Source organism: Bombina bombina, chromosome 2 (assembly GCF_027579735.1).
Source record: "Bombina bombina isolate aBomBom1 chromosome 2, aBomBom1.pri, whole genome shotgun sequence".
Classification (NCBI taxonomy): Eukaryota; Metazoa; Chordata; class Amphibia; order Anura; family Bombinatoridae; genus Bombina; species Bombina bombina.
In genome coordinates this window covers 1,057,286,625-1,057,304,984 of record NC_069500.1, presented here as the reverse complement: position 1 = coordinate 1,057,304,984, position 18,360 = coordinate 1,057,286,625, and the positions used below count along the sequence as shown (strand labels likewise).

At 36.0% G+C, this 18,360-nt stretch overlaps 1 protein-coding gene across 1 annotated transcript in view; it reads left to right on the top strand.

Annotated features, from left to right (window-relative positions):
* Positions 1–448: 448 nt before the first annotated feature.
* The window catches only part of SLC7A11 (solute carrier family 7 member 11), a 432,997-nt gene continuing 415,085 nt past the window's right edge, over positions 449–18,360 (top strand). Inside the window, exon 1 of the mRNA XM_053703668.1 lies at positions 449–911. Coding sequence (XP_053559643.1) covers positions 629–911 — 283 coding nt within the window. The 5' untranslated portion in view covers positions 449–628. The remainder of the gene's footprint in view (positions 912–18,360) is intronic.

The following is an 18,360-nucleotide window of genomic DNA, read 5'->3' as shown; positions in this document are numbered from 1 at the left end:
GAAATAACTTTTTCTAAACGGATGTTTTTAAAAGAATATCACAGTTTATACTCAGATTGTGCTAACTGCAGCTTTTGCACAGTTTCCTATTTCACAGGGTAAACCTCATTTACCACCAGTTTTTAAACAAGAAAACATTTAACTTTAATTTTCTTCCTAAATAGTCTTTGTTCTCAAACTATTTTGCAAGTCATGGTGATCTGCTTATAAAAGTGGTTCCTGTTACACCCCCAGATTTATGTAAGAAGATCAAGCTTTGCCTTGTGCAACTTGTGGCTATGAAAGAGAAGTGCTGAGTAATACAATGGATTTTTATGAGGCTGATGCAAACCTGGGGAATTTGCATCATCATTCAGCAGCAGTAACCTGGTGTGACAGAAAACTAAATGCTGTACAAATTATCAAACCCATGCGGAAGCTGAGCTGGTCTCTAATGATAGGGCAACAAACCAACGTGAAAGAACAGGTGTTACAGAGAAGTAAAAAGAACATCAACTATAATCATTTTAGAAAACTTTAAGTAGTCCACTGCACAGCATTCCACTAGGATTACACAGAGAAGTCAGAAAACACCTGCACAGCACTTTTTTTTCAGTGGGAAAGGAATTGTAATATTTTGCTGCTAACCATGTATAAGAAACCTGCTGCTGATGTATCTATTGTCTCCAAAGACAGTTATCTATCCAGGAAATCACACGGCATGTTGCCCTCAACTGACTACAAACAAGCTGACAAGAGAGAAAAAGTGGTGCTAAAGAAAAAAGTTACTTTGTTGAGAGGCATCTCAATAATAATTGGAACTATAATTGGTGCTGGGATCTTTATCTCTCCCAAAGGAATCCTACAACACACTGGGAGTGTAGGAATGTCTCTAATTGTCTGGACAGCCTGTGGTATTATTTCACTATTTGGTGAGTACAGTTTAAAAAAAAAAAAAATAGGTGAACACCTGTATAATAATCTTTTTAACTGATTCCTGGTATAGACTCTTCAATTTTATTTCTCACATAAAAAGAACTTGCTATGTAACTGCAATGTGAAATAGTTTCAGTATTTCTAAATTACAGAAGAGTACCATATGCTCTGTAAATAAAAAGTGCAGTCAAAAATAGCAAAAAGTCAGATTAGATTTGTTACTTAAAACGTGGCAGCTAAGCAGGTAGGAACTCCTATGTACACATGGTGTATGTTGACAGTGTGTCACAGTATTGTTCTTTATAACAGAATTTTAAATGTTTGTTGATAACATATTTAAGGGTGTGTGTTAGTTAAGGAATCTCCCTCTAGCTTTTAACTGTTAAAGGGACATTGAAAACTATATGCATATAAAAAATCAATATTTAGACTTTCCCTCATAAGCAAAGGTAAAACTGAAATCTAATGGTTTCATTTGGTAAACAGAAACATGCTTCACAAGCAAAAAACAAACAAACTATTTTTGTTAACACTGCAGAAAAGAAAGAGAAAATGTCAGCATAGTTTAATAACTCTTTTACTCTTTTAGCAAGAGAAAACAGTTAAATTAAGGTACCTTTAGGTGCCAAGGTTTACATGGCTATATATATATATATATATATATATATATATATATATATATATATATATATATATATATATATATGGTATATATATCAAGCAAGCAATGAGATAGCACTCACTGGCCCTTTTGCATAGTAAATCAAACTTTAATGTGACGTTTCAGGGAATCTCTCCCCTTCCTCAGACTAGTGAGTGCCATTTCATTGCTTGCTGTATTTAAACTGTCTGGCACCCTGGCATAAGAAAACCTTTGCCTAGATCATGGCATAGGTAGTTTTCTTGTAGAATACAATTTAACCCCTTAATAACAGACAGTATACCCTGTATGGCGTCTGAGTCCTGGGGTGTTACAGCACGCAAGTGGCAAGATCATGCTATTTTTACAGTGGTGTATTGCAGAAATAGTACATTAGAGCTCACCCCAGGCTAACAATAACATGAACAGGGTGTCCCTGAGATAGCATGCCTATCAGTGAGGTGCCTTCATTACATGAGATACACTCTGCGTTCAGCTTGTATCTCATGCAGTTGCTGGATGCCTGCATGTGAGGCTATCCAACTACAGAGCATAGACAGACAAATATTACTGTTACTGTGTATTCAGTCACTGTGACAGCCAGACGCAGTGATTGTATACTTAAAATGGAGCTTAGATACTGGCATGCTGCAATGTTTGCTGGTATTAGGCTCACTGGGCTATCACTGGATGCCTTAGGAGTGAGGCAGTCCAATTATATTGCCAAAAAAGTGCCCATGGTTATGTGATCACTGTGACAGCAAATCACAGTAATCACATCAAAAATAACAAGTCATTGTTAATATTTGTGCTTGTGTTTACCCCTCCTATTCTAAATATATATATATCCATACATGCACAAACACACACACATATATTTATTTGTAAATTTTATTCTACAATTTTTATATTTTATTTTATTTTAATAAAGCTTTTTTTTGTTTGTTTGTTAATCCTAATTTATGTTTTCAGCCCTTGGCCATAAAAGGGTTCAATTAAAAATGTCAAAATGCCCTTAAGCAAATACTGTGGGGTGCCTAGTTTCTCAAAACATATACAACAATACTTTAGTGTGGCAGTTTTTAATTGGATTACCACTATTTAGTTTACAGATCAAGCATAGCAAATTGTAGCATTAAACCAATAATTACATGTTTGTAATGTTTGGCTTACGTTTGCTATAAATTGTTCTGAAATCTAGACATATGGCTATTCCTAAAATCAGGACAAAACATTTAATTTATTCGAAGGCATTTTTCTTTAACAACACTACTTTTGTAGAAATAGTTCTATAGAAAACTGCAAAACTATTTTTTTTGCCCCACTTTTCATTATTAAATTCTTATTTATTTGTATTTTATATACCTATATAGGGTATCAAAAGAAAGCCCTGGCTATCTTTAAAAAAATGGTATATAATATGTATGGGTGTACTTAACAAGAGAACCGATAATCATGATGAAACCGACACTGAGCAAAACTGCCAAAATTGCCTGTGTCATTTAAAAGAATGAAAACTTAAAGGGATAGTAAACCCAAATATATATTTTTTCATGATTCAGATAGAGCATGCAATTTTAAGCAACTATCTAATTAATTTATTCCTATTTTCATTTTTTTCTTCGTTCTCTTGCAATCTTTATTTAAAAAAGCAGGACTCTAAACTAAGGAGCCGGCCCATTTTTGGTTCAGAAACCTGGATAGTGCTTGCTGTTTTGTGGCTACATTTAGCCACCAATCAGCAAGCGCAACCCAGCTGCTGAACCAAAAATGGTCCGGCTTCTAAGCTTACATTCTTGCTTTTAAAATAAAGATAGCAAGAGAACAAAGAAAAACTGATAATAGGAGTAAATTAATTAGATAGTTGCTTAAAATTGCATGCTCTATCTGAATCATGAAAGAAAAAAAAAATACTAGAATTACACAAATTGCTTATGAGATAAATAGCTTAATAGTAGATTCCTTGTAATGTGTTGTATAAACAATGTCAACAATTTAAAGAACTGTAATTGTTAAAAATAGTCTTAATCGGTGCAATACATCAACAGTACCATATTTAAAGGGACAGTCAACACCAAAATTGTTATTGTTTAAAGTGATAGGTAATGCCTTTACTACTCATTCTCCAGCTTTGCACAACCAACATTGTTATATTAATATACTTTATAACATTTAAACCTCTAAATTTCTCCCTGTTTCTAAGCCACTACAGACAGCCTCTTATCACAGTTTTTATTAGCTTTTCACAACAGGAGACTAATAGTTCATGTGAGCCACATAGATAACATTGTGATCATGCCCTTTAGGTTGTGGATGACACTGCACAAATTGGCTAAAATGCAATAGATAATAAATAAATAAATAGCCATGTGATCAGGGGGCTGTCAAAAGAGGCTTAGATACAAGGTAATCACAGAGGTTAAAAGTTTATTAAAATAACCATGTTGGCTGTGCAACGCTGGGGAATGGATAATACAAGAATTATCTATCTTTTTAAACAATAAAAATGTTGGAGTTGACTGTCCCTTTAAATATCTGTTTTACAATGTCAGGAATCTTGGTTAAACTCTTTTCACCTATAGACAGATGTGAGGTGTTTTTCACATATAACTATATCCAATTAGCTTTTGGATATGGAGTTGAGTTTAATTTGAAATAAAAAAAGTTGAGAATTTGAAGCCATGGATGTCTTTTTTAAGTGAGAAAAGCCATTAAGACAAGGTAGTTTTAGATCCCTTAATAGTTTGTATATGGGAACATGTAAAATCTGTCTTTTTGAATGAGAGTAGGTTGAACTTAGTAATGCAAAACAATGTATTTGTTGTGATGTGTTGTTGCAGTTCTTCCATAGGCTAAGGTCCTCTACAAGCCGCTGTTGTTAGCAAAAGGACCTTAGCATAGAAACCACTCTTTGCTTTAAATAGTGCTGGGTCAACCACCCCACTCGTCACACAAAAATGTAACAGCTCCAGAACTGCATCAGCTCCAAAGTAGCATTGACTGCTACTACTTAGCCAAAACTTAATTTTTAAATAAATAAAAAACCTCAGCTGTATTAGGTTACCCCACTGAAATTAATCATACTCACTATTGGGTAATTCCTCCAAACTAAAAATAACCCTTTGTGAACATATTCTAGTTCAATTTAATCAGGAACCTTTTTCAGTGCATTTAGCCCTAACTTTGACCAAGTTACAGTTCAATTAGACTTAATTATGAGCCTTTGCTTAACCCTACAGTAATACAGTAATACTCCCTTAACGCTCAACCATGAACACTTCTATTAAAGGGATACTACACCCACATTTTTTCTTTCATGATTTGGATAGAGCATGCAATTTTAAGCAACTTTCTAATTTACTTCTATTATCAATTTGTCTTTGTTCCCTTGATAGCTCAGCACCTGGGAAGTGTTTGCTGATTGGTGCCCAATGTAGCAACCAATCAGAAAGTGCTATCCAGGGTCCTGAACCTAAAATGGTCCAGGTCCTAAGCTTTCATTCCTGCTTTTTCAAATAAAGATACCAAGAGAATGAAAAAAATTGATAATAGGAGTAAATTAGAAAGTTGGTTAAAATTGCATGTTTTATCCGAATCATGGAAGACAAAAATTTGGGTTTTGTATCCGTTTAATGGTTATGCTTAATTGCAAAAAATCACAGTAAGGATTAATCATCATTTGGAACGAGTTCATTGCAGTAGCAAAATTTCATAGTTAGAAATAATTGTGACAAAAGGGCTATGACACTGGTGGCTACATAATAAAAGTGACTCCCAGGTGGCTGGACTTAATGACTCCACTTAAAGTGAATGTAAACTTTGAGGCATGTGTGCCCGGTTTTTAAAAATCCTATTAAAACAGGGGCACTTTCATTCATCAAAATTTACATTTTGGCCGTTTTGTTTAAATACCTTTTCTTCATGAAGCCGACCAGCAATTCCCCCGCCTGCCACTCATCTCTTACGTCAGAAATGAAGAATCCGGCTTCCTGCAATCACGGCATGGCCTCAGGCAATGTTTGCTCTGAGGGGGAAGCTGTGATTGGAGGAAGCCGGAGATGAGCGGCAGGCGGGGTAAATTGCTGGTCGGCTTCATGAAGAGAAGGTAAGTATTTTAACAAAATGGCTGAAATGTAAACTTTGATGAAAGTTTACATTCACTTTAAGGATACACTGTTATTTAGTATACTGCTTATAGCTCGCAGTCAATACATATTAGTAGTGTGACTTGGATCATACTAATAATCACCACTAACATGGGCCTAAATGTAGATACATGTATTTATTACTGCAGGTTAGGTAGGATTTACGCCTTATTTGGAAGACATACTGTATTTTTTAAATCAGCAGGATTATGTAGCTCCAAGGGAAAAAGAGCTACAGTAACATAAATAAGTCTGTAATGGAAGAAGAGTATTTGCTGTAATCATAATAAGCAGATTACAGTACTTGCTGAGAGTGAAATATCCAAAATAATAAAACAGAGGAAAAAGTACAAAAGTCTTGCTGAGCATTATTCTGCATCAAGGGGAAGACTTAGTCAAAGAGTATGTATCTGGCCAAGCTGAAGGGCCCTTGATAAGAAATAAAGTACACTTATGTATATGCCATTATCCTGTAGTCGTAATAAGTATCTGCCCTGCTCTGTTTAAGTCTGCTGCTATTCTATATTTCTAGGACAATAAGGATGGTAGGAATCTTGCATGCAGTACATGCTATTTAAATAAGTTAGGGAGGTTTTTGTGTGTGTGTGTGTGTGTGTATTTCTGTTTAATTATTTTTTATTTAAATTATTCCCCCTCATTTCTTGCCACTAAATAACATATTTGCAATGCTTTAATGTCTGGAATACATATTAACAATCAATTGTACAAAACAAAGAAATACCTTGTGTAAGTAACACCATTTACAGAAGGATAGGAAATAAAGAATGTGTAAAAAGACAATTAAAATAACATTTAAGGAACGCCATTGAACGAAACCAATTAAATTAGTTTATTGCCTATGTAACATGGTATTTAATATATTATGGAACATATTATTCTTGTCAATGCTAGATGTATTTTTATATTCATATTGCGGGAAAAAAACTAAACACTCAATCAAAATGGATTTATTAACTGTTCCCATAAGTGGTAGTTGCAATATTCTGAAACATTTTTGTTTTGTTATTTGTCTTTAATACAATGGGGACGATTTATTAAGGGCCAAATGGCCGTGAATGGCCCTGCTTTAGAGCGAGCCTTCAGGATTGTCAGAAACAGGAGTTAAAGGGATACTAAACGCAATTTTTTTCTTTTGTGATTCAGATAGAACATGCAACTTTCTAATTTTTTCCTATTATCAATTTTTTTTGTTCTCTTGTTATCTCTATTTGAAAAAGCAGGAATGTAAACTTAAGAGCCAGCACATTTTTGGTTCAGCACCTGGGTAGCACTTGCTGATTGGTTTGCTACATTTAGCCATCAATCAGCAAGAGCTACTCAGGTGCTGAACCAAAAATGGGCCAGCTCTTAAGTGTACATTCCTGCCTTTTCCAATAAAGATAGCAAGAGAGAACAAAGACAAATTGATAATAGGAGTAAATTAGAAAGTTGCTTAAAATCGCATGCTCTATCTGAATCATGAAAGAAAACATTTGGGTTTAGTATCCCTTTAAGAAGCAGCTGTCTTAAGACCACTGCTACTTAACTTGTACGCCTTCTCTGAGGCTGCGGACATCAATCCCCCCCATCTGATTGGCCTCAAATCTGAAGGGGGCGGCATTGCACAAGTAGTTCACCAGAACTGCTTGTGCAATGATAAATGCCGACGGCGTATGCATTCAGCGATATCAGGCGGACATGAGCAGCTACAGCGGATCATGTATGCCCGACTGTTAATAAATCAACTCCATCGTGTTTATCTTTCCAAACAGTTAACAATAATATGGTGTTCTTGTCTGTTCTCATCACATTCAGGCATTTTAAATGCAGATAATATAGATATAGTATAGATTTACTTTTGTCACACATTTTAATTGAACAGTCTTACAAGGTACACCCATTTTGAAATTTTCACTCTTTAGCCTCTCTAGCTTTACCTGTTATTTTCCATAAAGAAGCGATAAATAAGTGACTTTGGTAAATCAGCTGCCTAGATTAACATAGGAACTGGTGAAGGTGGTGAGACTGCTTAGTGAATATAGTAAAGTTTATGGCATCTTCTCCCTGAGTGTTGAAGAGATTTTTGCCTGAAGGTAATAGGTGAAAAACATTTGAGATATTGTGTAAAGGACAATGTGATGCAAATCAATTAAAAAGAAAACTCATGGTGTTACAAGGCAACAAAATATGTTCTTTACTAACAATTTACTCCTGAGGGCTCTGACTGTTTCCGGTTATTATTGTGTATGTACTTAAAATTAACATTTCTGTGAAATCACTGTGGGAAGCTTATGATTTCAGCAGCCTGCAATCATGTACACTTTCCAAGTAATATAGATATGTTTACAAAAAGGAAGCGTAAAGGGGAGACATGTTATAGCATTACATGCTCAGCAGATATCAGTGTAAATAAACCCTGCTTGTAATATCTTTCAGATAGATAAGTTGTTATAGGTTATGTAGCATTATGTGTTCTTCCAAAAGGTATCATTCATAGTTGACATATATTAAATTTCCTCAACACTCCGCAGTATTAAGCAAGTCAGGGGCAAGATTACATATGTGGCGTCTCACACAAAAGTCTGCAACGCCGGTTTTTATGCCATTTTTGGTATCACATATACGACGCTGCATATAAATGCAGCGTGTTTATTTCACCCGTTGCCCACAATTTTTACTCCTATAAGCTAACATAGAACCACGTTGCAAATCGGTATTACATATTCAGCGCTAGGATTTACGCGGCGAAAATGGAGACATTTTAATCCATTTTTACCTCGCCACACATAGGCAGGCACAGCAAACCTTACGCTGAAAATGTGAGCACCATAACTGCCTGAAAATATTAACTATCACCTAAAGCATGCACAATATCTATCTACCTGTCAACTGCAATCCCCCACCGCAGTAACTAATAAAGTATATTAACCCCTAATCCGCCATTAACCCACATCACAATAAACATAATAAATGTATTAACCCCTAATCCGCCATTATCCCACATCGCAATAAACCTAAAACAATTATTAACCCCTTATCCGCCATTAACCCACAACCCAATAAACCTAATAAAACTATTAACCCTTAATCTGCCATTAACTCACAACCCAATAAACCTAATAAAACTATTAACCCCTAATCCGCCAAACACACACAATGCAATAATCCTAATAAATCTATTAATCCCTAAATCGCCAACCCCCACAAAGCAAATTACTAATAAAATTACTAATCCCCCTAACCTAATACCCCCTAAATTAACCCCAATTACCTAAATTAAAAAATACTGTTAGAATTAAAATAAAAAAGCTAACATTACTTAAAAATAAAAAACCTAAAATTAAATTAATCTTAGATTACAAAAATAAAAAAGTCTAACATTACATAAAATAATAAACCAAATTATCAAAAATAATCAACTTAAACATGATCCCTATGAAAATAAAAAAGCCCCCCCCCAAATAAAAACACCCGCTAATCTAATACTAAACTACCAATAGCCCTTAAAAGGGCCTTTTGTAGGGCATTGCCCTACGTTAAACAGATATTTTATCTTAAAAAATACTAAGTTCCCTTCAGTAAAACCCCCACCCACCAAACCCCCCAAAATAAAAAAAACTAACACTAAAAAATCGTAAACTACCCATTGCCCCTAAAGTGGCATTTGTATGGGCATTGCCCTTAAAAGGTCATTCAGCTCTTTTAAGAGTGCCCAATAAATCCTTAATCTACAAAAAAAACCAACCCAAAAATAAAAAAAAGCTTAAACCGAACCACCAAATAGGTAGGCACCGTTCTTGAAGTCCGGCGGAGAAGGTTCTGTTCCAGGCAGTGAATTCTTCTTCCAAGCGGCCAACATCTTCTTCCAAGTGGGAACCTCTTCCTTCTTCATCCAGGACCAAGCCGGCGCAAAGCAGAGATGAGTGCGGAGCAGGACCGGCGACCATGGAGCCATGGTTCGTTTACCGCCGTACACTAAATAGTGAATTCAAGGTATGCGTTTAAATATTGCATCCCTTGCATTCTTATTGGCTGATTTGATTCTTCAAATTCAAATCAGCCAATAGGATGAGAGCTACTGAAATCACCCCACATATATTTAATAATATACAGATCTGGTGACTAGGATGACCATTCCAGAACATTGAACTTGTTCCTCTGCATAAATGCCAAGTATCTGCTGATATTGAGTGGAATCCATGCAACCCTCAACTTTAACAAAATTCCCAGTACCGGCACTGGCCACACAACCCCACAGCATGATGGAACATCCACCAAATTTTTTATGGGTAGCAAGTGTTTGTCTTGGAACACTGTCTTCTTTTGCCGCCATGCATAATGCCCCTTGTTATGACCAAATAACTCAATCTTTGTTTCATCAGTCCACAGCACCTTCTTCCAAAATGAAGCTGGCTTGTCCAAATGTGCGTTTGCATACCTCAAGCGACTCTGTTTGTGGCGTGTGTGCAGAAAAGGCTTCTTCCGCATCACTCTCCCATACAGCTTCTCCTTGTGCAAAGTGCGCTGAATTGTTAAACAATTCACAATGACACCATCTGCAGCAAGATGATGTTGTAGGTCTTTGGAGATGGTCAGTGGGCTGTTTTTGACCATTCTCACCATCCTTTGTCTCTCCAATATTTTACTTGGCCTGCCACTTCTGGCCTTAACAAGAACTGTGCCTGTGGTCTTCCATTTCCTCATTATGTTCCTCACAGTGGACACTGACAGCTTAAATCTCTGCAATAGCTTTTTGTAGCCTTCCCCTAAACCATAATGTTTAACAATCTTTGTTTTCAGGTAATTTGAGAGTTGTTTTGAGGCCCCCATGTTGCCACTCTTTAGAGGAGAGTCAAAGAGAACAACAACTTGCAATTGGCCACCTTAAATACCTTTTCTCATGATTGGATGCACCTGTATATGAAATTAAAGGCTTAATGGGATCACCAAACCAATTGTGTATTCCAATTTATCAGTGCTAGGTGGGTACAGGTATTCAAATCAACAAAATGACAAGGGTGCCCGAGTTTATGCACCTGTCTAATTTCGTTTTTATGCATATTGCACATTTTCTGTTAATCCAATAAACCTCATTTCACTACTGAAAAATTACTGTGTCCTTCAGTTATTTGATAGATCAAAATGAAATTGCTGATCCAAACGCCCAATTATTTATAAATGAAAATCATGGGAATTGTCAGGGGTGCTTAAACTTTTGCATACAGCTGTATGTGTACATATATATTAATGTATTTATATGTGTGTATATATATATATATATATATATATATTTACAGTCATATATAAACTTATAAAAACATTAATATATATGTACACATATAAATACATATATACTGTATATATATATATATATATATATATATATATATATATATATATATATATATATATATATATATATATACACTGTATATATAAAAGTGCATTATATCCCTTTACCATTAGATGAAAACATGACAAAACATATTTATGGAATATTCCTATTCAATAAAGATTTTAACTATGTATTTAACGTAAATATTTCACATTTTCTAATGTGAATATGCTATGTTGTTTGCGCAATAGGTGTTTGTTTTTTTCATCAATTTTTTCTCTCCATTGACTTCTATCGGGAATGCGAAAATGCATTAGCGTTTGTGCGATCTCAGGTGTTATATTTTTTTCCTACTTTTTTTTTCTCCATTAATTTCTATGGGGAGATACATGCACATGCATGCGGAAACTTGTTAGTTTTTTTGCTATTCAGGTTAACGCAAGTGCAAAATAAATTTTTTGGAACTTGTAATACGAACACAACCCGACAAGCGCAAAAATGAAAATCCTAGGGGAGTTTTGCATTTTGCTTTGCATTTGGGGTTGCGCAGGTATTACAAGTTGCCAAACAACTTACGGCTAGATTACGAGTTTGGCGTTAGCCTTAAAAAGCAGCGTTAAGGGGTCCTAACGCTGCTTTTTAACGCCCGCTGGTATTACAAGTTTGGCAGGTACAGGTGTACCGCTCACTTTTCTTCTGCAACTTTTTCATACCGCAAATCCCCTTAAGTCAATTGCGTATACTATCTTTTTAATGGGATTTTCCTAACGCCGGTATTACAAGTCTTGGAAGAAGTGAGCGGTACAGCCTCTACCTCCAAGACTCCTACCGCATTTAAAAGTCAGTAGTTAAGATTTTTTTGGGCTAACGCCGGAACATAAAGCTCTTAACTAAAGTGCTACAAAGTACACTAACACCCATAAACTACCTATTAACCCCTAAACCGAGGCCCCCCCACATCGCAAACACTAAAATATTTTTTTTTAACCCCTAATCTGCTGACCGGACATTGCCGCCACCTACATTATACCTATGAACCCCTAATCTGCTGCCCCTAACATCACCGAACCCTACATTATAGTTATTAACCCCTAATCTGCCTCCCCCAACGTCGCCGCAACTATATTAAATTTATTAACCCCTAATCTGCCGCCACCAACGTCGCCGCCACTATAATAAAGTTATTAACCCCTAAACCTAAGTCTAACCCTAACACCCCCCCTAACTTAAATATAATTTAAATTAAACAAAATTAATTTAACATAATTAAATAAATTAATCCTATTTAAAACTAAATACTTACCAATAAAATAAACCCTAAGATAGCTACAATATAACTAATAGTTACATTGTAGCTATCTTAGGATTTATATTTATTTTACAGGCAAGTTTGTATTTATTTTAACTAGGTACAATAGTTATTAAATAGTTATTAACTATTTAATAACTACCTAGCTAAAATAAGTACAAAATTACCTGTAAAATAAACCCTAACCTAAGTTACAATTACACCTAACACTAACCCCCTGAAGATCATCCTACCTTGAGCCGTCTTCATCCAGCCGGGCACAAGTGGTTCTCCAGAGGGTCCAAAGTCTTCATCCGATCGGGGCAGAAGAGGTCCTCCAGACGGCAGAAGGCTTCATCCAGGCGGCATCTTGTATCTTCATCCTTCCGGAGCGGAGCGGATCCATCTTCAATCCAGCCGACACAGAGCCATCCTCTTCAAACGAAGTCCTAACGGGGAATGAAGGTTACTTTAAATGATGTCATCCAAGATGGTGTTCCTTGAATTCTGATTGGCTGATAGAATCCTATCAGCCAATCAGAATTAAGGTAGGAAAAATCCTATTGGCTGATGTAATCAGCCAATCGGATTGAAGTTCAATCCGATTGGCTAATCCAATCAGCCAATACGATTTACCTCGCATTCTATTGGCTGATTGGAACAGCCAATAGAATGCAAGGTCAATCCGATTGGCTGATTAAATCAGCCAATAGGATTTTTCCTACCTTAATTCCGATTGGCTGATTCTATCAGCCAATCGGAATTCAAGGGATGCCATCTTGGATGACGTCATTTAAAGGAACCTTCATTCTTCGTTAGGACTTCGTTTGAAGAAGATGGCTCAGCGTCGGCTGTATTGAAGATGGATCCACTCCGCTCCGGAAGGATGAAGATACAAGATGCCACCTGGATGAAGCCTTCTGCCGTCTGGAGGACCTCTTCTGCCCCAATCGGATGAAGACTTCGGACCCTCTGGAGAACCACTTGTGCCCAGCTGGGTGAAGACGGCTCAAGGTAGGGTGATCTTCAGGGGGTCAGTGTTAGGTTTTTTTAAAGGGGGATTGGGTGGGTTTTAGAGCAGGGGTGTGTGGGTGGTGGGTTGTAATGTTGGGGGGTATTGTGTTTTTTTTACAGGTAAAAGAGCTGATTACTTTTAAGGGCTGATTTGCCTTTTAAGGGCTGATTAGCCTTTTAAGGGCTATTTGTAATTTATTATAGGGTAGGGACATTTTATTATTTTGGGGCACTTTTTTATTTTATTAGGGGGATTAGATTAGGTGTAATTAGTTTAAAAATTCTTGTAATTCTATTTTTTTTCTGTAATTTAGTGGGGTTTTTTTTCCGTAATTTAGTTTATTTCATTTAATTGTAATTAATTGTAGGTAGTTTAGGTAATTTATTTAATGATAGTGTAGTGTTAGGTGTAATTGTAACTTAGGTTAGGGTTTATTTTACAGGTAATTTTGTACTTATTTTAGCTAGGTAGTTATTAAATAGTTAATAACTATTTAATAACTATTGTACCTAGTTAAAATAAATACAAAGTTGCCTGTAAAATAAATATATATCCTAAAATAGCTACAATGTAACTGTTAGTTATATTATAGCTAGCTTAGGGTTTATTTTATCGGTAAGTATTTAGTTTTAAATAGGATTAATTTATTTAATTATGTTAAATTAATTTTGTTTAATTTAAAATATATTTAAGTTAGGGGGGTGTTAAGGTTAGACTTAGGTTTAGGGGTTAATAACTTTATTATAGTGGCTGCAACGTTGGCGGCGGCAGATTAGGGGTTAATAAATTTAATATAGCTGCGGCGACGTTGGGGGGGCAGATTAGGGGTTAATAACTATAATGTAGGGTTCGGCGATGTTAGGAGCAGCAGATTAGGGGTTCATTAGTATAGTGTAGGTGGCGGCGGAGTCCGGAGCGGCAAATTAGGGGTTAATAGTATAATGCAGGTGGCAACAATGTTAGGGGTAGCAGATTAGGGGTTAATAAGTGTAAGATTAGGGGTGTTTAGACTCAGGGTTCATGTTAGGGTGTTAGGTGCAGACATAACTTTTATTTTCCCATAGGAAACAATGGGGCTGCATTAGGAGCTGAACACTGCTTTTTTTCAGCCGGCTCAGCCCTATTGTTTCCTATGGGGAAATCGTGCACGAGCACGTTTTGCCAGTTTACCGCTACCGTAAGCAACGCTGGTATTACAGTGAGATGTGGAGTTAAATTTTCTCAACGGTCACTTTTCTGAGGCTAACGCCGGCTTGAAGAAAACTTGTAATACCAGCTTTGTTTAAAGTGAGCGCTGAAAAAAAAGGCTCGTTAGCAACGCAAGTCTTTACCGACAAAACTCGTAATCTAGCAGTTATTTTGCACACGCGTTAAACTGTGTAATCCAAAAAGCCAAACTGTGTGCGTTCACGTATTCCCCTTTAGAAAGTCAATTTAGAAAACAAATTGAAAAATAACCCATTTAAACCCTAATCTGTTGCGCAAAGCCCATGACGTATTCTCCTCGAAAAGTGTACATTAAAGTCCAATTATTTCATATTGCAAGAATGTTTTATTAACGGAATATGTTCTATTAATTTATGAAAAAAAAATCTCTATATACGTGATGATTTTTGGACTGATATATCTATTTATTGCAAGATATATATATATATATATATATATATATATATATGAATGTCTAGATATCGCAAGATCTATATGCAAATATCTCTTTCAAAATCCCTCTGAGATATCCTTATCCTTATCTCCATAGTTAAATATATCTCTATACGTATAAATCCATGTTTCTCTATGTATGTGTATGTATGTCAATGTAAAATCCCTTCGTCTGCTTTTTGTTCCGAACACCGGAGATCTTGTATCTTTGATCCCTTATAACTTTTGTGTGCAATAATTTTTGAAAATAATTTATTATAGATAGTGTTAATATGTATGTATGTATTTTTTAAATGTTTTGTGAAACTTTTATGTTGCAGAAAACTTAACTAGAGCTCTCCGAGCGTAGAAAGGATTGTTGATTTTTCAAGACTTGTAATATCTGCGCAATGGAAATTGATTGCGAAAAGACCATAGCGCACGGAAAACTCATAATACACGACTTGTAATCTAGCCAAAAGTCTTCTGCATTTTATTATTATTATTATTATTATTATTATTATTATTTATTACAAAAAAGTTGTATTGCAGACTGTTATTGCTACAATATGAAAAATTACAATGGTTGTATTAGTAGATATAACATTGAATGTCAGGGCACATTTATTCCCATTAGCATGCTGCAAAATGTAACTAAAATTATATATAATAATGGGAAATGTGATTTGAATACTAAGATCTGGTGATGTATTCAGTTTATAATTCATGAGGGTGTATATCTTGATGGAATGAAGTAAGCCACAATATAAAGAATTATATAGGGAATATCGAAACTAAGAAAATGCCATTTTATATGTTGTATAAATAATTGAGCCATAAATTACACATTCCCTATAACCTCTATTAACTTGTTTTGTGATTCATTTTTTAAAAAGCGAATCGAAACCTTTAATCAACCCATTGGACCTTTTATCTAATGAATTGTCCTGCTTTTAACTGGGTTATAATATATTTTTTTCCCATTTGCATGGTAACTTAATCTATTTAAACAAAACAGAGTAAACAATATATACTTCTCTAAACAAAAGTCACAAACAATGAAACAGACATTTAATATAGACACCAGACTAAAAACATATGTTGTATCAATCCAAGGATTGAGCTAGAGGCATATGGTTGACATTTGCCATGACTAGGACAGGAGATGTCATTTTCTTATGGAGTTTTGTGACAAATGTTGTTAGCACCCTAATATTTAAAGTCTTCAGCTACCTCACTTTACACATGATGGACCAGATTACAAGTGACATTCAGGTTGTTTTTTTTCCTGCTTGTGCTCTAACTGCACTCAAGTTAAAATTACAGTACTGCCAAATTAGTGTACATATTACAAGTTAAAAGTAAAAAGTTAGCGAGCAAGCAAAAGAGTCAGGCAGCTAACTCCCTCTCCCCATAGACTCATATACATATGAGGTTCACTAAAAAAATATTAGTTAATGCTTGCCTGCTAACCTGACATTGCGCTAGACCAACTTCGCTAAACCCAAAGGTGTTCTTCTCATAGAAGACAGAGCACTCGCTGTAGCGTCACAAATCCTCCTCTTGTTTATCTGTTAATGTTTTTAGGGTATCATCCCACATCATCAGACTTATGTCTGATGACGGGGTGATACCCTGAAAACGTTAGCAGAATAAACAAGAGGAGGATTTGTAGCTCTACAGCGAGTGCTCTCTGGATTCTTCTATATTATTATGTATTTGGGAAGCACCCTGGATTTTCTAGATAGATAGATGGATAGATAGACAAGATGGTGTTTATCCTGATTCATTTGACAAAGGTTCTGGCTGGAACCAAAAAGTGATGATGTTATTTTGATATAATAAACGCTTGAAATTTTATCCAAGCAGATGTGGCTGTCCCTAAGAGGCTCTGCTTGTGGACTATATATATATTTTTTCTGCGTGAAATACATAGGAATTTCAAGTATTTCCAACCTGGCATCTCCCATTCCCTGATGCCTACCGGATCTTAAACAGCTCTCTTCCCTACCTCACCCCCTACTGGTCACCACCATCTTAGGTCCTTTTATCACTGTAGGGATCCCTCCTCAATCCTCCCACCTCAGTGATCACTCCCAAGCAGCTCTCCAACTCTGCCTTCTCACTAGAAGCTGCCATATTAGGTACTGGCAGCTGTCTGTCAATACTAAGTTTATTATATTTCTACTATTTTTTTAGTAAAGCAATCCACCCTTACCACCACCGCCAAGCGATTGTCACTTGTCGTTTCTGTAACTTATCCTTCCCCCTCCTTCACCAAACATTTTTTTTCTGTAGTGTAGGGAACCCTCCCCTTATTCAAATCCCCCTTCCACATCGTGCCTTCCGCCCACCTCTCTCCTTCACTCCCACACCACCCATGGCATTACTCCAAGCCGATACAGAAAGTGACAAATAGTGTCACTGTCTATATCGGTGATTTGCCTTTGTATGGTAAAGGAAGAACGATCAGTTGAAAGCAAACATTTTACATTTATCTTGTAATATGTTCACTAACCTGCCTGCATTAAAAGTTTACTTAAAGCTGTGTTTGCGTGCAAGTGGAAGTGCTAAATAGCACGCCACTTGTAATCTTGCCCATAGTCTTTAGCAATAAATCCTTATATGCAAAAACCTTTAAAACAATTTTACATAAAGCTTCATATTATACTGAGTTTATTCTCAAAGGTTTCTTCTCGTTGTCATAGTAATATGAATTAGAATAAAGTCTTTTAATGTTTCTTAATACATAAACAAAATATGAAAGGTGCAAATATGTGAGAAGGCAATATGAATACATATTTTACCATAGGCCTAAATAAAAAACAATCAGGTAGATTACGAGTTATGCGCGCTATAGAGAATTTAACGAACTCAACAAAAGTTGCGTTATTTAACCCTCTATAGCGCAGCCATTACAAGTTTTGAAACAGCCGGCTTGTGAGTGCGATATGGTGGTTTTAAGCTTCATACCGCACATAATTCAAGCGCTGTTTTGGCGTGCTCCTGCACGCTTTCCCCATAGATATCAAAGTGGGGTAACATAGCCCCATTGATGTCTATGGGGAAAAAAAGATAAGTTTAAACCTAACACCCTAACATAAACCCCACATCTAAACACCCCTAATCTGCCACCCCGACATTGCCGACACCTATTTAATGTTATTAACCCCTAATCTGCCGCTCCCGATATCGCCGCCACCTAAATAAAGCTATTAATCCCTAATCCACTGCACTCCAACATCGCCCACACTATAATAAATATATTAACTCCGACATCACCACCACTAAATAAAGTTATTAACTCCTAAACCTCTGGCCTCCCACATCACTACCTCTAAATAAACCTATTAACCCCTAAACCGCCAGCCCCCACATCGCAAC